Genomic DNA, 20,751 nt, shown 5'->3' on the forward strand with positions numbered 1-20,751 from the left:
GAGAGTGGGCATTTCGCTGGAGACTGATCTGCATGATTCCTGCACAACCACGAGTCAAATGGCACGACTCATGCGATCTCATCGGACTAGTATTTGTCTCGCTAGTATACGAGTCTTAGAATCCCGAAGCAAAGAGTATTGGTGTTGCAGTTGAGCTGGATCACCAAATTTGGCCTGCCGAGAAGCTATTGGAGGCTTGTCGATTTTCTCCAGAAAATGACTTGAAATTCTCAACAAGGCCAACTGGTTCGTGGATGATTGGCCGATGGGGTCCTTTGCTTGTAGATCCCGTCGACTTGGGCGTTGATTCGAGAATCCAGCCTGAAAAAGCGCCATCACCTGCTTTGTCCCCGTGCACCACACATGAATTGTCGTCGTGGGCATTGTTCCCAATTTATTGATGGACCCGGGATCTCCGAAATTACTGCAACGAGGCCTGGTAAGGTCGGATATACCCCCCACAAATTCTTAGGTTACCTGTTACAAGACTGTGATCAGTCATAGACTGGAAATCGTTCTGCGAAATCGCGGGGTGGCATCCATAAAAACTACTACCTAGTACCGAGGGGTAGGTACATACACGCCACAAAAAGCCACATAGCGATGACTGAGAATGCCGGACATCGCTCCCAAGATCTGCAATCACGCGAACGATCCACTGCAAGACATGACTCAATGGCAGTATGTATGCCACTTCGAATGTAATATTTGCGCAAAAGAGCTTTTTTTTCCCTTTTCTTTTCCATTTAGGCTAGTACATTCAAAATACACATCGAGAGAAACTCCCGCCCGATTCTTCTTCTGCGGGGAGCTGGCTGATTCCGGATCGACAATCTGGCTGGCCGTTCAGCGTCTACTCGCGGCTCGGCCAGGAAGGAGAATTTGGGCGCCTCTAGTAACCCTGTCAATCGATCAAGGTACCTACTTCCGTCTCTATAGCAGTGTAACACTGCCGGAACCCGAACGTGTACAACATCAAATCGGCCCACCTTGGGGATTGGCTCTTCGAGAACTATTGCTGTTGCTGAAGGCTTCGAATACGAGATATAACTGCATGTTCTAGGTACTCCGGACTCCGGACTTCGAATTCCCTACTTTACAGGTTCTTCGAATCATCGAATAGAGCGTAGACAGCAGGCGAGATCCTCAAAGGAGGCTCTAACTCGAAGGGTAATCTGTTGGGGGCATGTACACCCACAGATTCAATGTTGATGACTGAGGTCATGTCTGGATGCCTTTTTCGAGTTGTAACTAGGCACGTACTAGTACCTAAGTAGGTAGATGCGTATGAACTAAAGTAGATTCCCTTGTTCATTTGTCATGATCGCTCAAACTGACAAATCGACCTGTCTCCGGAGCGTTCCGATTGAATTCTAGGAGTCCACGTTAGTTAGTACTGTAGTCTATCCCTTGCTGTACAGTGACCTGTACAAGTGTACCAAGTGTACGAGAGTAGGTTAATCATCGCAAGGTAGCCATATTGATGAGGGACTAGTATCATTCAAGAAAATCACTACCGATTGAAGTAATGACCAAAATCATGGGACCTGCGACTCTGCGAGATCACTTGAAAAGGACGACCTTTGTTGAGTACTTACATAGGAGCATATTGACCAAGCTCCCTGATGTACAGAATAGGTAGCTCGCGGCAGATCGACCATTAGGGCCAACCTTCCAGGCTCGCCATTCCACACTGGGCAATTGTTAGCTTAGGCCTAAACTAACCTATTTTGTCCTTAGGTACGGAGTATACCTAGTCACTTGGAATCTCGGAGGTTAACCTAAAGTAAGTTCATGGATGAGGAAGAGGCAAAGACGAGCCACATTCTCAACTTGTGCGAAAACTGTCGTTGTTCTAGGATGCCAACACTCCGTATTCGTAGCCATTGAAAGTACGCAGGACTTAATACGAATACTTTATCCCAAGTTCTCGACCAACCCAATGGATGTGTCCTCTTGGAAGCAACTCCGGAGATCCATTTTCGATCATATATCCAAGTTTTGTCAGCAAATCTAGCTATCCCCAATTCAGGTAGGCCAATACAATTGTGTGCAGATCGCATGCAGGAGCTCCTCGTCTCCGATTCGCAGCAGGTTCAAGACTTCAAGGATACATGCAGAGGACGGAGTTCCTCGTATTTCGTTCGATTTCCAAATCTGCGGCCACCTATAGGGTGAATTGTTTGCTCAAACGTCCTCCAAGACCATGTTGGATCTGACAGGTCATGTCCTGATGTCCGGCGACGGGCTTCTGCCAATGGGGGACAAAACTGAAGCGAAAATCGACCAGGATCACTCAGGAATCAGGGCACTTGGTCTCACTCTGGACTGGCGTCGAATCAATCCGGATGCCATCGATCTGCAAACCATATGGCCTTGACTTGGCGGGAATACAATGGACATTGTTGAATTCCAAAGTCCAGATGACTTACAAAGAAAGCTCCAGAGCGGAATAGGTTTGGAGCCAGAGAGACAGCTATTCAAGTCGCACGTACGGAGTAGTACAGTGCGAAATAAGGGACAAAGTAACCGAAAATAAACCCCATTCAGTAAACGAACCAGAAGTACCTTGTTGAGCTGACAAGTCCGATCCACCGCATGGCCCACGGTTGTCGCAGGTGACGCATTTGTAGTTTGTACTTGCACCACACAGTCTTTTCTGGGGCGAGAAGTACCCAGCACCTTGCCGAGACGGCAAACCGCACTCATGCGCAGAGTCTTATGGCGCGGACAAGATGAACGAATGGGGCTGACAACAAGTATGATTCAGAGTGATCAGCCGATCCCATTGCTATTGGAAAGATCAGTTTCTTTTTTTTTTTTTTTTTTTTTTTTTCCCCTGGCGGTGGACTCGGGAAAACCGAGACCGATGAAGTGGCGGCATCAGAGCTCGGATACGCTCTGTAGCCGTCTATGAAACAATCTTCTGGACTTGAGCGGTCCTTCTTCATGTTGTTCTCACATCGTGTTCTCGAAAGTTGCTCTTATTGGCATCATGGCGTCCAACGAGTCGACATGTGACGAACTTGACAATCAGCTGCATTACTATGCTGGACATTGTCGCGGCGGATTTGATTTCTCCTTGTTGTTCGAAGAGGCCATTTTGGCCATCCTTCCCATATGCTTGCTGCTACTTCCAACTTCGGCACGGCTATTGTTCCTACGCAGGAAGACTAGCAAGGTTGTCGGGAGTTCCTTGTTGCCGCTCAAGTTGGTATGTGATAAAATCCATAACCCTTTACCTTGGCGGTGGACTCGGGAAAACCGAGACCGATGAAGTGGCGGCATCAGAGCTCGGATACGCTCTGTAGCCGTCTATGAAACAATCTTCTGGACTTGAGCGGTCCTTCTTCATGTTGTTCTCACATCGTGTTCTCGAAAGTTGCTCTTATTGGCATCATGGCGTCCAACGAGTCGACATGTGACGAACTTGACAATCAGCTGCATTACTATGCTGGACATTGTCGCGGCGGATTTGATTTCTCCTTGTTGTTCGAAGAGGCCATTTTGGCCATCCTTCCCATATGCTTGCTGCTACTTCCAACTTCGGCACGGCTATTGTTCCTACGCAGGAAGACTAGCAAGGTTGTCGGGAGTTCCTTGTTGCCGCTCAAGTTGGTATGTGATAAAATCCATAACCCTAACCCTAAATTGACATGGGAACCGGTAGGCAGCGTACTTTGGCCTTGGAGCCGTGCAACTAGTCCTTCTGATATTGTGGACAATGCCCTCTGTTTCACGAACTAGAGCCTCTATTGCTCTGCACGCGTTATCGTTCATCTCCACGTCGGTATTCTGCTTGTTGTCGTATTACGAACACAGCCGCACCATTCACCCGTCGTTCCTGCTCAATGTATATCTGTTCTTCAGTCTTCTCTTCGACATTGCGCGTGCCCGGACGCTATGGCTGCGGGAGACGGGCACTGTTGGCAGGTATATCGCCGTCATTTTTACCGTGTCTGTCGCAATCAAGGCCATTTTGGTTATATTGGAAGCGATCGAAAAGCGGCGCATCTTGCGTCCGCAGTACAAGCCATGCCCGCCGGAAGCGACTGGGAACATTTATAACCGGGGCTTTTTCTGGTGGTTGAATTCGCTCTTTCGGCGTGGCTTTTCCAATCTGCTTCGGGTCGATGACCTCTTCACTTTGGACAAAAAGCTCCTTTCCGACCATGTGCATGAGCGGATGGAGGCTGCATGGAGTAAAGGTAGGATAACTGCCGGTTTCCCGCAAATTGAATTCAAAGGAGGATTGTCGGCTTAATCTGGCTTAGTGACGAACAAAAGTCCCAATTCTCTATTCCTCGTGTCTCTGCGCACGTTGAAATGGCCAATCTTAGCAGTGGTTCCTCCTCGAATCTGCCTCATAGGATTGACATTCTGCCAGCCACTGCTGATCAACAGGGCGGTGATTTTCTCTATGGAGCCCGTGACCCCATGGACAACGCATGCTGGTTACGGTCTTATCGGAGCTTATATCATTGTCTACGTTGGAGCTGCCGTAAGTGCTTCGGAATGTGGCACCGCTGCCTGACTGACGACAGGTAGATTGCGATGGGCCAATATCAGCATCTAACATATCGAGCAATTACAATGGTTCGGGGTGGCCTCATTTCCATGCTAACCCGGAAAACGACGGATCTTAGCATGCGTGATGTAGATCCGGCATCATCATTGACCTTGATGAGTGCTGATATCGAGCGCATTGTCCAAGGCTGGCAGACCATGCATGAAATCTGGGCAAGCTTGGCTGAAATAGCGGTGGCTATCGTTCTCCTGGAAGGACAGCTCGGTGTTGCCTGCGTTGTTCCCATCGCGGTATCAATCGGTTAGTCCAAGCAGCAGCAGCGGCAGCAGCTGTAAGATTGTCCGGTACTGATTGATTACCTGTTAGTTTCACTCATTGGAACGATGATCGTGTTGAGGTTCGTGATATCTCGTCAGGGTCTCTGGTTAGAGGCCATCGAGAAGCGGATATCGTCAACCACTGCAATGTTGAGTTCGATGAAGGGGATCAAGATGACTGGGCTCAGAGACATTCTATTCAAAAGCATTCACGCTTTGCGTGTCGACGAGCTAAACATCTCCAAGAGATTCCGCCGTATTTTGATCTGGAATATGGGCTTGGGTAGGATCAGAACCTTTAACGTCTAACACTGCTAACATGTTTTCAGCGTACTTGACGCAGGTCTTCGCACCTATCATTACGTTCGCTGTGTTTGTCTTCGTATCGCATAAGAAAGGTGATGATATGGCTCTCAGCACCGCGCGAGTTTACACATCATTGTCGATATTTGCTCTCCTTACCGACCCCATCACGTCTCTCGTCATGGCGCTGTCTGCTTTTGTGGCGTCGATAGGATGCTTCTCTCGAATTCAAGCATTCCTGGATAAAGACGTACTGGTTGACCAACGCACGCTACTTTCGCTTCATGAGAGCTCTGAGGAGGAGATTGTAAAACCGAACCACACGGCGGCTTCGGAAAAGTCCAGCACGACAACAAATGGAATCTGTCTGCCTGGAAAAGAGCTCCACGAGGCGGAAAAGTTGGCCAAAGACCAAGAACACTCTCCCAAGCTGAGTATCATGGTTTTCAATGCGGATTTTGGTTGGGACCACAATAAAGCTCCGTTGCTGAAGTCGATTACAATGTGCGTTCCAGAGAACAAGATCACCATGATCATTGGACCGGTCGGTTGCGGCAAGTCCACTCTTCTGAAGAGTATTTTGGGGGAAATTCCTTGTATCCAAGGCTCCGTCTATGTGTCGACGAACCGTGTCGCCTTCTGTGATCAAACAGCCTGGCATATGAACGACACGATCCAAAACAGTATCATCGCATCCAGTCCGTTTGATGAGCAATGGTATCATACAGTGCTACATGCCTGTGCGTTGGAGCAGGATCTTCGCCAACTGCCTCGTGGAGACCAAACTCGGATCGGCAGTAAAGGTGTCGCTCTGAGTACGGGGCAAAGTCAGCGAGTTGTAAGTGCCCTCGGTCGAAATTCGCAGTCGGGAGCGCTAGGTTAATTGTCCAAAGGCGTTGGCTCGAGCCGTTTACGCGAGGAAGGACCTTGTCATTCTGGACGATCCCTTCAGTGGCTTGGACACCTCGACAGAAAACCATATCTTCCACAGCTTGATGGGTAAGATCGGAATCTGGCGCAACATGAACGTCACTGTTCTGATCGCCTCATCGTCGGGTAAGTGAGGTCAACTGGATACTGGCACACCAACTAAGTCCTTGCAGTCAAGCGTATTCCGTACGTTGATCATGTCATTGTTCTGGATACGGAAGGCAAAATTGTCGAACAAGGACACTTTGATGCCCTCGCAGCCACCAGCAATTACGTTTCGAGCTTCAATCTCCCTCAGCCTGACTGGAGTTACACTCCTGATACTGCGCCAAAGAAGAAAAAGCAATCCGCATCCGAGGAGGAAAAGATGATCCAGACCGATGGGGACCTCGAAGCTGAAACCAATCGACAGACGGGCGACTTTGCCATCTACCGTTACTACATGGGTTCGGTCGGCTGGGTGGGAGTCATCATTTTCGCCTTTTTCATATCTGGATTTGTATTCTGCATTTCATTTCCGAGTACGTTCTTGGGCTCCCTGCTCTGGGTGCTCCGCTAACGGTCTTTTGCCAGGCATTTGGTTGAAGTGGTGGGTTGCGTCGAACGTCGAGTATCCGTATGAGATGACGTCTTATTATTTGGGCATCTACGTGATGCTGGGCGCACTGGCGATGATTTCTCTAGTGATCAGTTGCTGGCAAGTTGAACTTGTTTCTTTGACTTCGAGCGCGAATCTTACCTTCACAGGCAATTGATCATCACCATGGTCCCTCAATCTGGAGAGAAATTTCACCGAACGTTGCTCAGCACCGTGCTCAAGTGAGCGTTTCCCTTCGGTTTCGTGGCGGTCCTGCTGATCAAGGTGATTTTAGTGCTCCAACGCTGTTCTTCTCGACCACAGACATGGGCGTGACGCTTAACAGGTTTAGTCAGGATCTCCAGCTGATCGATATGGAGCTCCCAGTGGCTGCACTGAACACCTTTGCGAGTAAGTATCAAACAACTGGAAATCCATCTGTTGACAGGTTGCTGATTTGATTCGAGCGTTTGTCCTGTGCATTGCCCAAACAACCCTAATTGGAGTCGCCTCGCCATACACAGCGATATCATTCCCGTTCGTTCTTGGCGTCCTCTACTGCATCCAAAAGTTCTATCTGCGGACATCTCGCCAGTTGCGCTTTCTGGACCTCGAAGCTAAGGCTCCGCTATACTCTCAATTTACGGAATGTCTCAGTGGGCTAGTAACCATCCGTGCTTTTGGATGGCAGCGGGTGATGGAGGAGAAAAGTCGCAAGTTGCTTGAACGTTCCCAGCGGCCATTCTATCTCTTGTTTGCCGTTCAGCGCTGGTTGACTCTGGTGCTTGATCTGGTGGTTGCAGCCATTGCTACGATCTTGATTATTCTCGTTGTCGAGTTGCGAGGGTCCATCAACGCAGCGTATGTGGGTGTGGCGCTGCTCAACATCATTCAATTCAGTCAGAGCATCAAGATGTTGATCACATTCTGGACGAATCTGGAGACGCATATCGGAGCCATTGCACGGGTGAAGGTGTTCAACGAGACTCTCAAACCCGAAGATCAGCCTGGGGAGAATGGGGAGTTGCCGACGGAGTGGCCGTCGAAGGGAGAGATTCAGTTCAAGTCAATTTCAGCTGGCTATCAGTATGGAAATCTCAAGGTGAACTGATTTGGTGCAGGCTGACTAAGGAACTAGCGCATCGGAGCCAATACTCCAAGACATCGACCTGGAGATTCGTGGCGGCGAGAAGATCGGCATCTGCGGACGTACGGGGAGGTAAGGCCGGTTCCACCCCAACAACGACATGAGCTGACGATCGCAGTGGCAAGAGTTCCCTCGTGCTCGCGCTGTTCCGGATGATCGAGCTGTTCTCCGGAAGCATCACAATCGATGGAATCGACCTGTCGACGATTCCGCGGCAGGAGATCCGCTCCCGGATTACTGGAGTAGCTCAAGACCCGTTCCTGATCAAGGGAACGGTCCGACTCAACGTCGATCCCTGGAACGTCAAGCCGGACGATGCGATCCACGAGGCACTGCGCAGCGTGCACCTCCTTTCTGTCGTCGAAGATAAGGGGGGGTTAGACGTCGACATTGAGGAACTCCATCTGTCCCACGGACAAAAACAGCTTCTTTGTCTAGCACGAGCGATGCTTCGGGATAGCAACATTCTCATCCTGGACGAAGCAACGAGCAAGTACGTTCCGACATCACCCAGATTTCAAGTCAACCTAACGATTCTAACAACTCAAATCAGTGTCGACAGCAAGACGGACGAGATTATGCAACGCGTCATCCGCGAGCGTTTCAGCAAACACACCATCCTCGCAGTCGCACACAAACTCGACACGATTCTCGACTTTGACAAAGTCGCCATGCTGGACGGTGGGCGGCTCATCGAATTCGACGACCCGTACACGCTCCTCTCAACGGAGTCGGCATTCAACAGATTATACACGTCAACGGTTAGGGATGAAGATGATGATTTTGACGGGGGCAACGGCGATGAGATTGAGGTGATTCAGGCTCCGGATGCTGCTGCCGTTGCATCGAGTACGAGTGCTTCGGTACATCAGCGACGGAATGCGGTGGAGCATTAAAACGTAGGTACTCCGTACTCCGTAGTTATTGTCACTTTAATTCATATGCATGCATTGTTCTCCGCTTGGGATATGTCGTGATTAATCAGATCATATCCAGTTCTTGTGGTTTTGATCTGCATTGCCTTGGGTTGAGTACTCTGAACTACTACAGTCTGGAGCTCTAGAGAGGTTATTTGCCCTAACTTCCCCACGAACGCACAAAAAGGGAAGAAGGGCAGATAAACGCAGTATTTATTATTGGCTAACACCGTTTAGGATATTATTTCATAGCTATTGCCGTACCTGATGCTCCTCTATCATATTAGGGAAATGAAAGGTGGATAAATGCAGTACCACTGTGGATGGTTGCCGTACCTGGGTTTAATCTCGCTAAGATAGAAAAATATTAACCTACGATAAGTGCAGTACCCTTTAGGCATCCTACGTGTTCAACTAATTTGAGGAATTCGGGATGAACAACTCCATGATACTTCAGACGACCTACGAACACCCCTGCTTCCGTGCTCGACTGCGCGCAGTTTCATCAATTTAGCTTCTAACCGGTTGGTTTGAAATCGAACTACTGTATGTACTATTGTCGACTAGTTCACAATTGACCCTGGTTCATACGAAGTTCGTTCAATAAGTAATGGTTCTTCGGCACGTGCCGAGAAAATACGAGGATCAGATCAGATGCATCTCCGATAAATGCAAGTCATGATGCTATACGACGCGGAAACAAACGTGATTGGCCGGGTCTCAGATACTCAAGCTCTTGATTGTCACTGCAGTCGTCCGCACTGTCGATCCTCTGGGGTTGGTTTCTCCAGAGTGGGTTTTCCCAAGAAGCTGCCGAAATCATTATGTGATGTCATCGGATTTCCTCTGTAGAACGTCCAAGAGAGCCTGCGCACCACGGGGTTCTTGACCATGGAATCCCATAACAAAAACAAATGTACATCAAGCTATGTACAAGCTGAACGTACATCGTGACGAAGAAACAAATATGTACGAATCGAAGGGAGAAAAAGCAAGGGGCCATGAGAAGGAAGCAAAACATCTCCTGACGTCACGAGTCCGAGAACATCGTGAGATTTACAGCAGAGCCAAGGCGGCCATCACGCCCGCCATGGCCACCGGGATGTGCAGCGATCCCGCACCGTCCTCGCCGAGAGTGTTGGGAACACTGGTCGAGGAAGAAGTGGATGACGAGGTGGACGACGTGCTCGTGGACGACGTGGAAGACTCGGACGAAGAGGTCGTAGTGCTAGAAGCGGCTGTGGAACTGGCCGGTGCCGAGGTCGTCTTCACCAGGGTGGTGCTGGATGGAGTAGAGCTGGTTAGGGACTTCGTCTTGGTCGGCGTCGCCGTCGTGGACGAGGTCTCCGTGGTCGAGGTGGTCGACTCCGACAGACCCTCGATGTCGAAACGAGGCGAGTAGTTGGACAGCTCGGGATTGTCGTTGGGATAGATGCGGAAGAAGAACGTGCCGACGTCAGTGGGGAGGTTGTCGGGGACTTTCCAGGTGGTGCTACCGGTGTTGTCGATCGAGCCTGCATCCGAGAGCATTTAGAAACGGCAAGTTTTACGTTGCTATATAAGAATGGTCGACTCACTGGCCACAACAATGCCATCCTCCGGTTCCGTGACCTTGCCCCATTGCAGCATAATGGTTACCGGGCCTTCGGTGGTCGGAAGCCATTCCAGTGTGACCGACTTGTCCACTTCGACTTTGAAGCCACCCGGCGGCGTGGTGAAGGGATTCTCCACAGCAGCCACGAGGGCGGCGAGCAGGCCCAGGAAGAAGATCAAGAAGCACATGGTGATATGCTCAATGGGCGATGAGATTGAACGGGAAATTCAGCGACGAGGCAAAGAGCGACTCTCGACAACGGTAATTATTACAAAGTACCTAGTAAAGGCAGTCCGTAGTTTGGCAATTAAAGAGAGATTAACCACGGGAGGGTTTGAAGAAACAGAACCACACAACTGCGGACCGAGTCCGAATGAGAAAGGAGTGACGAGGTCGGGAACAGGGACTTGGTTCACAGTGGCGAAGCAGAAAAAGAAAAGAAAAAGAAAAGAAAAAGAAAAGATAAGGAGAAGACTCGGGGGGAATCGAGAGTTTTCTCTGCTGGGAAGAAACGCCAATCCTGTAGGGGCAGGGCAAATGCTGGCGATTGGTCTCCGGCAGAGAGGTCTAGCCGAAATTGAATGGAGGTTACGCTTTTCCCAGGAGGATCTTCATTAGTATTAGGTTAAGGTAAGTTTGTTAATCGTACGAGACGAGTACGGAGTATAGGTTAGTTCATTCTGAAAGATAAGGTCTGTGCATATCATCGCTTTGCCCTCTGACATTACCGTGATTGGTTCAGGAACCTCGACGGAGGTTTTCCCAAACTCCTGATTCCTGCCGTGTGCATTCTGCAGCTGCCAATCTTCTGCATAACCTACCTAGGTAACCTACCTACCTACCTAGGTATGTACGGAGTAATTATGGGATTCACACTTTTTACGGAGAGTCGGAATCTGGAGAAGAGAGCCCGATAACTCCATAACCTAGGTTAATAACTTAGAGGTGGACTTGGCTTTCCTCTAATCCTCTTTCGACCAAACTACCCAAGGTTAGTTATGCCATTCTTAGGAGTAGCTCATGCCAACCCCTGAGGACCCTGAACTCGCGCACAAATCAGCATGGTTCCTGCGTCGAGAATGGCCAATGGGATTCCGCAATTGTAGAATAGGTTGGATCATGTGATCAATTATGTAACCAACCTTGAACCTTCGGAGTCGCCAAGCCGAGCGGATTTAGCGCATCCCCTGAAGCCAGAGGCCAGAGGAGGCTTGGGAGCGCTGGGGCCGCACCATCGCCTACCTAACTGTCAACTGGCGTACGGAACCACATTGGGGATTTGCAGAGCGTCAAGTCGCATCACCCCAGCAGTTCTTGCTCCATTCGTTCACAAACAATCCGAGGCGCTGGAAATGATATTTCCTCTCGTCCAGCCCAAGGGACAAACGGTGCTAGGCCTAGATCATGCGCCACCGGGCCGATGGCTGGGCTCAATTGCAACAATTACTAAATACTGTACCTAGGCCTGTTGGTACGGAACCCCCGAATGTTGACCTTCAATAATGACGAGGCCAAAGTTAACCCCTGACTAGTTGTGGGGTTTATTTAACTATTAACTTAACCGCATTGGCGTCTTCATTGCGCGGCTACGCTTGCAGGGCGATCTGAGACTGGCCAGCTTACAAACATCCCTCCCTGAGATCGGATAAGCGTTAGGTCAGATTCGAACTAGTTATGGCCTACTCCGTAAGTTGGAGTCCATAGTTACCGGTCTTGATTTTGCTGTCATCTAATCTCTAGACATACACGCCGAAGCTGCCTCGGGACAGCAGCAGTACTCGTAGGCTACCCAGCTGAGCTGCTCAATACGAACATGGTCATTCATGACGCGTTGCTGCTTCCGGCTCATCCAGGAAGCCGTGCGTCCCCAGCCAGGCAATGGCCTGCATTACCTGCCGGTCTTGAGCCTCAACCTCTTGGGCCACAAGCTCCTCGCGGTCAGCATGTGGAAACAGAAAATCGTATCTAGGATCCATACCATCTGATAAAGACTCCGCCTAGGTCGCGTTCTTGATGCACCGGGCTTCAGAACCTGAGCGCCAGGCTCGTGCGAGTAGGGACATCGGTCCCCGCGAGAGCATTTGCCTCTCCGCGCGAACTGATGACAGGGTTTTCGTCGTCGAGTTTCGCGAGGAGGTGGAACTCGCTCCGGTTGAGTTCGTCGAGACGTCAACTCCTCTGGTGCAGAATCCGAGTCGCTCTCCTCGCTGCTGGTGTCCGACGTGTCGGACGACAAGTCCGATCCGCTCGATGACGTCTCATCATCGGTATCCACATCGACCGGCGAGGATCTTGGCATTGCAGCAGATGCAGTGGTTGACCCGTCATTGATCTCTGCAGCTGCTTTTGTCTCTGTTGATTCGACTTTTTTGTCTGTCGCAGAATCGTCCTGCTGTGAATCCTTTGTCTTTAGTCCAGCCCGTTCAGCGTCAGCTTCTGCCTTGGCCAATTTCCTTTCCTCTCTCATCAATTTCTTTCGTAATTTCTCTGCCTTGCGTTTGGCCTTAATTGCCGCATGAATTGGGTCCTTCGAGTCAGCAATTGCGTCCCCTTGGGACTCTTTGGCCTGCTGACGTGCCGCCTCCCGCTCCTGCTGCCTCTTTTTTCGAGCCTCCTCCGCTTCCCTGGCCTGTTCTGCTTCTAACCGTTTCTTCTCTTCTATCCGGGCCTTGGTGGGATACCGCTTCTTTCGTTCTGCAATCCAATTTGCGATATCCGCCGGTGACTGCAACGTCGACACCTTTCCATTGAAGCTAAACTGAATGACTTCGGTCTTGCCGCACTTGGCTGCTAATCGTGACTCCTCATCGGCATCGCCTTCCTCCTCAGTCGACTCGTGCTCTTCTGTTTTTGGCGTCAAACCAAGCTGGTTGTATTTTCGCTTTTTCTTCTTCGGCAACGTTGGACCATCTACCGGCGTTGGGGGTTTGGGAGGAAGCGGAAGAGAGGCGCCAAAACTCGGAACCGGGGCTGGCGCAGGGGTTCGGGGAACAGCAGATTTGGACTTTTCAATCGTCGACAGCGGGCGTTTCTGTCCGGTGAAATTGTTTCCTCCGTTGAAACCTCCTCGAGATGGGTGACTTGACGCATCGTTCGCCGAACCATAGTAGTTTCCTGCGGCAGGACCTGCATGATTCCATTGCATATGCGTCCCCATTCCTGATCCACCGTTTGGAATATGTGATCCCATCTGGCCCTGCCCTGTTTGCGACGAAGAGCCATACCCAACGTCATAGATGGGATGAGAATATGCCGGGTACGAGCTGGGCATGTTCGGGTACTGATGACCAGACATGGAATAGCCCTGCTGTTGTTGCTGATATGGTCCAGAATAATACCCCAGTCCGCCCGGTACCGTAGTTGTCGCTGAATATCCTCCTGCTCCGTAGTTTCCTTGGCTCAACTGGGGGTATTTTCCACCACGGCCACGCTGTCCACCGCCTCGACCGCGGCCTTTGGGCCCTCCCGTACCTCTTCCACCATAGGAAGGGTATACGTTATTGTGGTTGCCATAGCCGGGATTCGATTGCTGCTGCTGCTGCGGTTGTTGCGGCGGAGGCGGAGGAGGGGGAGGAAACGAAAAACCCCGGGATGCCATCGTTTGAGGCGGCTGGTGCGAATTATGTCTTCATAATGGCCAGCGTTGATCTCGCTGGTCGCGACAGTGTCCGGGGTCTTGGACTGTCGGTCTGATAGCTCTGAATAGTTATTAGTTTCTTCATCGGCAGAGAGCTGCTTCAGAAAATCAAAGTTGTTCCGTTCCGAGGCCGAAAAGCTTAGCTATGCGAGTCACGTGATAAGATGGAAGAATCTAATCGATGATTGGCTGCAACCCCTTTTCGAAGCTGGATGAATCTGGTTCGGTTCAAGTTGATAAGATCAGTCTTGCAAAGTGCAATGGTGTGCTACTGATGATGAAAGATTCCTCTTGGGACATCTAGCTGTGAAATCACGATAATCATCAGCCATGTTCATCCTTGTTAGTTTCCCAGCGTCAATTATTTCTGTCAGACTCGTCCATTGACTTGGCCAGACCACAATATCCGATCTTGTGCAGATCTCTCCAGAGGACTTTTCCAAACTTAGCGCGGTAGCGATTGAAGATAACATCAATGAAAAATATGCGAACAAAGTTCGTACCCAGTTCATTGAGAAAGAGTTGTCGGTCCATTGTAGCTGACTTGACTCCCTCAGGTAATTCAAAAGATCGGCCTGTGTATTGGCTTCTACGACTTGCTAGAGTCGTCCGATGGACTCATCGGCCATGGTAATGGCCTTGTTAATGTCAATGGTATCTGATTTGACAAAACCCTCGGATACGCCGTTACTGCGAAAGTACTGACGGCTCTACCAGTTAAATTCCGACTCATTGTCTTTCGACCCTTCAAGGGAGAGATCATCATGGGTAAAATTACTGGTTCAACGGAGCAGGGATTGAGAAGTTCGTCGACCGCCTGCGCCGAGTTCGCTTCTCTGATCACACTAACCCACCCTTGTCACAGTCGGGCTCGAATTTTTCAATGATATCTTTGTTCCGCCGGATCTTCTTTTCCCGGGATCGAGATTGTAAGTATGATGTGCTCTCCAAAGGATCAATCGCTAAAGAGGGTTCCATAGTGACGTGGCAGACCAAGTCTGGATATGGGAGAATGATGGCAACACTTTCTACTTTGATATTGGAGAGATTGTAAGATTCAGAGTCGAGGCAGAGGAGTGGCACGATCAGATTCCTACAGGACCTGATCATCCGGATACGGTGACGGTCTCTGAGCGGAAACCTCCCTATTCGATTCAGGTGTGTATCCCCCTATTCTCACTTCGATTCCCGATACTTTCCTCTACAGCTTGTGGAAGATGATGGCTAATAAGAGCTTCCGCCAGGGTTCCATGATGATGGCGGGACTGGGGCCAGTGGTTTGGTGGCAATAATCAAGAGTACGACCTCCGAAGACGTCTGTGTTACACGCTGGAAGGTCAAGGTTCGATGTCGATGAAACGTGATTATCACACGGGTGTGGTGTCACTGGACTCCTCCCTCCGACACGTGAGCCATTGTCCAGGGCTAGGCGGAGGTTGCAACTACCTATGCAGCCAACTCCGTGTTCAAGGCACGTCAGCACATGCCTTGATTCTGTGCCCTCAATTATGCTGGTCATGACAGAGACACATGGGTGCTAGGTTGCTGAAGAATGCCTCCAGAACCTATCGATACAACCTGTGATATCGAGCATTCTTCGACGTGCTTGGTGGTGTCCAACGTACACAAACGATCAACAGTAACAATGAGAAGATGGATTCAGTCCATCTGAATGCACTAGAATCAATGTAGATCACTGATCAAGCGGTTAGAATCGGAATGACGTCCGCACTTGTGTGCATTCCTTGCCCTGAAGTTTTGATCACTCCGAACTGATTATCTAAGCAACTCCGGTCGATCATCCGATGGAGGGTCAATCGCCAACCAGCAGCCATTCAGGCCAACATGCGATGGTTTAATCAACGGCGCGAATGACGTGCGCGGATGGTAAAAAAAAGAACATGCAAGATGAGATCCATTGATAATCAAAGGCTCGATCTGATAATCCTTTTTGACATTATTGAAGGCGTTTGACGTCAAGGGGCTTTGTCCGAGATCTCGGCGATGGAAGCCTCGAGACTTTCGTATTCTGACAAATCTTCCGAGGAAAGCAAGAAAAACATTTACGGAGTACAACCCGTTCATTGCTGGTGTATTTTTCTCCAAATTCCAGCGTTCTTATCTGGAGCATTGTTCCCCGTAGGCATTGTCTCGACAATCTTTGCATAATACCACTCGCTGTCTTTCCCCTGCTGTCCCTTTCCCGTCGTTCATACAAGAGACATGACGCAGCTATCCGAAGAAAAAGGGCCCATCGATACTCCAACCCGGCCGCCATCCCCGCAGCATCAGTTCGGGACAAGGGCAGTTCATGCGGGCGCGGATCCTGATCCGACAACAGGTGCGGTGATTGAGCCGGTATGGTAGTGATTTACGTCAGTGTTTTTTTCCGGTGCCATCAAACTGACTGGACATTGTGCGCAGATCACACTTTCGACAACATTCGCGCAAAAAGGCGTTGGACAACCCATTGGGCAGTATGAATACACGCGCAGCGGGAATCCCAATCGGTAAGGAGAGAGACCCCGTCAGGGGTTTTTCGGCGCAGCAACCTCGGCTGACAGTCACCGCGCTGCCAGGGAACGTTTTGAGGAGGCTGTCGCAGCGCTAGAGCATGCTCGGTACGCGCTCGCTTTCTCTTCCGGCTCCGCGACGACGGCGACCATTCTGCAATCTCTCGCGGCTGGGTCCCACGTTATCTCTGTGTCAGATGTCTACGGCGGGACACACCGCTACTTCACTAAAGTGGCGGCCGCGCACGGGGTCCACGTCACCTTCACACCGGCAATTGAAGTCGATATCGAGGGACTCATTCGTCCCAATGACACCAAGCTCGTTTGGATTGAGAGTCCCTCGAACCCCACCCTGGGACTGGTGGACATTCGCAAGGTGGCAACCATTGCGCACCGGCATGGGATCCAGGTTGTCGTGGACAACACATTTTTGAGTCCGTATATTCAGAACCCGCTGGATCATGGCGCTGATATTGTCGTGCATTCGGTAACCAAGTACATCAACGGACATTCGGTGAGAGCTACGATTCCTGGTGGCAGGGGAAGGAATCACTAACGGTTTCATTTAGGATGTCCTGATGGGCGTTGCGGCCTTCAACTCCCCCGAGCTCAAAGAGCGCCTCGGGTTCTTGCAGAATGCTATTGGTGCGGTTCCATCGCCTTTTGACTGCTGGCTGGCCCACCGCGGCCTGAAGACCTTGCATCTCCGCGCCCGCGAAGCCACCCGGAATGCAACCGCGGTGGCCAAGGTGTTGGCCGCCTCTCCGCTGGTCAAGTCCGTCAACTACCCGGGCCTTGACTCGCACCCGCAGCGCCACATCGCCCTCAAGCAGCACCGGGACGGCATGGGTGGCGGGATGCTCAGTTTCCGCATCAAGTGCGGGCATGCCGCCGCCGAGCGATTCTGCCAGAAGACCAAGATCTTTGTCCTGGCGGAAAGTCTTGGCGGGATCGAGAGTCTGTGCGAGGTCCCGTCGAGCATGACGCACGCAGGCATCCCCAAGGAGCAGCGCGAGGCGGCGGGCGTGTATGACGACCTGGTTCGGTTGAGCTGCGGTATTGAGGATGCCGAGGATCTAAAGGCGGATGTTTTGCAAGCATTGGAGGCTGCGGTTGCTGTGAATGGAACGGCTAACCATTGATGGGTTTCCTTTTTTTTTTTTTTTTCTGTACGATAGAAAAGTTCTGCTAGATTAGATGAGTAGGATGTAACAATGCCTCGGTTTGAATAGAGATTGTGGTGGTGACAACTGGTACAATCTCAGAAGATGACTCTTCTGGATGACACGACGAGTCCACAGTGTCTTGCAAAAAGTGCGGTGTGATATTGGCCTTGTTCAATTCATGTCACGACTGTCAACTGGCCTAACCGCTTTAGAATGGAAACCCGACGATAAGCCGCGATCTTATCAAGAAAATTTCCCCACGATTCATGCGGCATGCGCTTCACAGCTCGAGAGCAGTTGAACATAGAAATCACAGAAACATTAAGGCCGTAGACACGCGGACATAATGGCATCCACATTCAGCTTTGGGTTCCATGGGGACGACATCGATACGGACATGGACATTGACCAAGCGCCCGAACAGCAACAACGACAACAACCACCGAATATCCATTCCGCTGGTCATACTTCAACAATAAATCTCATCCCTGCTACTCTGCACCGGCTGGACGAATGGGTAAATATTGCGTATGCTGATCTTCTCTCCGATGTTATGGACTAACCAGTGGTCGATCAGACTAGTACCCTTCCCTCGCAGATCTCTTACAACACGTTGACACTGCCCATAAACGCATCGAAGGATGGTGGTGAAGGGAAAATCTACCTGGGACGACGGGAAGTCTTCGATATCCGCACACAGCTCATGGCGGAGGACGACGACGGTGATGACGACGACGAACAAAATGGTACAAATAGCAATGATACTACCACTCCGGCACCTGGAGCGCAAAGGATACGAAATAAAACATTGATCTCTGGACTAGAAAAAGGAGACCTGACACCCGGGGTATACGAGGGCGGTTTCAAGACATGGGAATGTGCGGTATATCTAGCTTCATATCTGCCCAAGGAGGAGGAAGAAGAGGGTGCTGGATGTTTGACGAAGACGGCCGGTAATCAGGCAAAGGGGGACGAGGAAGAAGAATGGATTGATCAGGTCATCGAACTCGGATGTGGGAGCGCGATGCCGTCGTTGGCGCTCTTCGCGCGGCTCCTCCGAGACAAACGGACAAGGAAAACGAGGCGAAGGACGCGGTTTGTGTTGGCGGATTATAACGACGTAGTCCTGCGCATGGTGACGATTCCAAACTTTATCCTTACGTGGTGGCTGAACGCGCAACCTCATCAAGACAACAGCAACGACAACAACGACGACAGCGGAGAGGGGAGCGATGGGCTAGCATTGGAAGGGGAACTCGATATCGATGCATCGCTGCTGGAAGCCTTCGCGGCGGATCTCGCTGAGCTTGGGATCACCATTGATCTAATATCCGGTGCATGGTCAGCCTCGTTTGTCGACCTGGTGTCACGCGGTGGCCCTGATCATAGCCAAGCAGGCTCTGGACGCACATTGGTTCTTGCTAGTGAGACAGTATATTCGCCGGATTCGTTGGTTGCATTCTCGGATACGTTGTTGGCGTTCCTGCGTTGGCCGCGAAGCCGCGCGCTGGTCGCTGCGAAAAAGGTCTATTTCGGGGTTGGAGGCGGTGTCGATGAGTTCCTGCATGTTCTGCATCAACGGAAAACCCCCAATGAGGACGTGGATGCGAAGTCGATGACGGAGACTAGCGCCGATGGTGTCGGCAGGACGATCCTGCAGGTACTAGTCAAGTCCAAGTCCAACACGCCAGGTACAGCCTTGGCGAATTCATGACGGTGCAAGAGTGAAGCAAAGACAGATATTCGACTGGAATTCTTTCCATTCGAACCATTCAAAGTAATGCGTTTCATATGTACAAGCAAAACAGTCTAATCGTAGATGGAAACAACCTTCCCATCCTTCATGCGCGCTACCCGCTGCTCTTCGATCTGCTGGTTCTTCCTGTGGTAGTACGCGGCGACGGCGGAGACATCGGCCCGTGACCCTGCAGGGACATTGTACGGCGAGCCACCGTTGAAGAGTCTGCCATAGCTGTCAGTCGCCAGCCCCATTTTTTTTCTTCCCATCTCTGTCGGGGGAGAAACGTACTCTGGATCCTTCAACTCGACATAATCCCGGGCCGGCGCGCCGTAGAACAAGTGCCGGTCCACCGCGGCCTTCTCCAGCATGGCAGTATGCAGGGCATTGCGCTCCTCAAACGCCTTCTGGTCGGGCCAGTACTTGTTGATCAGGCGGGTGACGAACGACTCGGCAGGCGATTGACTGATGCGGTAGAGAGCGTATCCGACGGCAACGGTCGACACGGCGACGTAGAAGCTTGGCTAGACATGCAGGGTCAGCATTGGGCCCGTTTCACCCACGCAGCGTAGAGGTCTCATTTGCCTGGTATCCGGAAGAAGCAATGGCAAGGGGAACTCACGCCAAAGGACTCGTTCACCGGCTCCGCATGATGATGGGCAGAATGAGAGGCGCTGCGTCGGGGCTGCTGCTGGAGCAACCGCCTCAACGGGGCCGCGGATCGCCGGGCGACGAACATGGTGACGAGGGGTCTCAATGGGCAGACAATGGCAGAGATCAGTCGTGCTGGGTGAACTTTGGTGCCCGCAATCATCACCGATTCGCCAAGCGTGGACTAGATCACGTGACTTGAATCGTCGGAACTGGCAACATTTTGTACCCTTGGGACTTTTCGGAAATCTGAACCCTGGGAATGACTCTTCTAGAGGCTGGATCGGGGCACGGACATCATTCCGCGGAAGTTTGAGGATGACGGGCTTCGATTGTTTCGAACCCAAACCCCGCCAGGTCAGACCGCAGCCTGCAATGCTGCAAGCGGGCTGCCCAGTGTCCGTTCCACACGCCTTCTCACCTCCTGAACTTTGAATGAAGGGCTCAGGCTCCCAGCACGCGTCTTACGAGAGAGAAATAACCTAAGTACATAAGCCTTTGGAATTTCTGGCAAATCACAATCCAGCTGACGGGCGAAAGTTAAGGGCTCCGCTCTTCGCAGAAGACGCAGAATGGGCGTCTTGGGCAGTGATCCGGCAATGGCGGGTCTGCTGCTGTGTTGTCCGCGCCAAGTGTCCATCGTCAACGTCTGTTCGCACGCGCCGGCCCGACGGGAAGATCCACCATGATGGGTTGCCCTCAAGCCCCCCCCGACAACACACTGGTTAACCCA

General features: G+C 51.1%; 8 protein-coding genes across 8 annotated transcripts; 5 read left to right on the top strand and 3 right to left on the bottom strand.

Moving 5' to 3' along the window:
* Window positions 1-3,724: 3,724 nt before the first annotated feature.
* On the top strand, window positions 3,725-4,264 carry VTN31DRAFT_3669 (uncharacterized protein; the record flags this gene model as incomplete). The annotated part of the gene is made up of 1 exon (XM_069403973.1): window positions 3,725-4,264. The coding sequence occupies one exon, from the start codon at window positions 3,725-3,727 to the stop codon at window positions 4,262-4,264; it is 540 nt and encodes a 179-aa protein (XP_069260994.1).
* A 647-nt stretch (window positions 4,265-4,911) lies between these two features.
* VTN31DRAFT_3670 (uncharacterized protein) lies at window positions 4,912-8,698 on the top strand (the record flags this gene model as incomplete). Its single annotated transcript, XM_069403975.1, has 11 exons — window positions 4,912-5,128; window positions 5,175-5,986; window positions 6,042-6,204; window positions 6,252-6,599; window positions 6,652-6,775; window positions 6,826-6,897; window positions 6,951-7,066; window positions 7,123-7,741; window positions 7,794-7,874; window positions 7,921-8,295; window positions 8,356-8,698. 11 exons carry the CDS (start codon window positions 4,912-4,914, stop codon window positions 8,696-8,698), a joined length of 3,270 nt encoding a protein of 1,089 aa, XP_069260995.1.
* A 1,077-nt stretch (window positions 8,699-9,775) lies between these two features.
* Window positions 9,776-10,501, bottom strand: VTN31DRAFT_3671 (uncharacterized protein; the record flags this gene model as incomplete). The annotated part of the gene is made up of 2 exons (XM_069403976.1): window positions 9,776-10,233; window positions 10,297-10,501. 2 exons carry the CDS (start codon window positions 10,499-10,501, stop codon window positions 9,776-9,778), a joined length of 663 nt encoding a protein of 220 aa, XP_069260996.1.
* A 1,629-nt stretch (window positions 10,502-12,130) lies between these two features.
* VTN31DRAFT_3672 (uncharacterized protein) lies at window positions 12,131-13,911 on the bottom strand (the record flags this gene model as incomplete). Its single annotated transcript, XM_069403977.1, has 2 exons — window positions 12,131-12,241; window positions 12,292-13,911. The coding sequence occupies 2 exons, from the start codon at window positions 13,909-13,911 to the stop codon at window positions 12,131-12,133; spliced, it is 1,731 nt and encodes a 576-aa protein (XP_069260997.1).
* A 369-nt stretch (window positions 13,912-14,280) lies between these two features.
* Window positions 14,281-15,242, top strand: VTN31DRAFT_3673 (uncharacterized protein; the record flags this gene model as incomplete). Its single annotated transcript, XM_069403978.1, has 7 exons — window positions 14,281-14,292; window positions 14,347-14,445; window positions 14,508-14,604; window positions 14,668-14,754; window positions 14,816-14,879; window positions 14,931-15,108; window positions 15,195-15,242. 7 exons carry the CDS (start codon window positions 14,281-14,283, stop codon window positions 15,240-15,242), a joined length of 585 nt encoding a protein of 194 aa, XP_069260998.1.
* A 931-nt stretch (window positions 15,243-16,173) lies between these two features.
* Window positions 16,174-17,605, top strand: VTN31DRAFT_3674 (uncharacterized protein; the record flags this gene model as incomplete). Its single annotated transcript, XM_069403979.1, has 4 exons — window positions 16,174-16,308; window positions 16,375-16,460; window positions 16,530-16,977; window positions 17,033-17,605. The coding sequence occupies 4 exons, from the start codon at window positions 16,174-16,176 to the stop codon at window positions 17,603-17,605; spliced, it is 1,242 nt and encodes a 413-aa protein (XP_069260999.1).
* A 370-nt stretch (window positions 17,606-17,975) lies between these two features.
* VTN31DRAFT_3675 (uncharacterized protein) lies at window positions 17,976-19,343 on the top strand (the record flags this gene model as incomplete). The annotated part of the gene is made up of 2 exons (XM_069403980.1): window positions 17,976-18,146; window positions 18,207-19,343. 2 exons carry the CDS (start codon window positions 17,976-17,978, stop codon window positions 19,341-19,343), a joined length of 1,308 nt encoding a protein of 435 aa, XP_069261000.1.
* A 95-nt stretch (window positions 19,344-19,438) lies between these two features.
* Window positions 19,439-20,106, bottom strand: VTN31DRAFT_3676 (uncharacterized protein; the record flags this gene model as incomplete). The annotated part of the gene is made up of 3 exons (XM_069403981.1): window positions 19,439-19,592; window positions 19,659-19,891; window positions 19,990-20,106. The coding sequence occupies 3 exons, from the start codon at window positions 20,104-20,106 to the stop codon at window positions 19,439-19,441; spliced, it is 504 nt and encodes a 167-aa protein (XP_069261001.1).
* Between the last annotated feature and the right edge of the window lie 645 nt (window positions 20,107-20,751).

This window comes from Thermomyces dupontii (assembly GCF_041956625.1).
Source record: "Thermomyces dupontii strain NRRL 2155 unplaced genomic scaffold VTN31scaffold_3, whole genome shotgun sequence".
NCBI lineage: Eukaryota > Fungi > Ascomycota > Eurotiomycetes > Eurotiales > Trichocomaceae > Thermomyces > Thermomyces dupontii.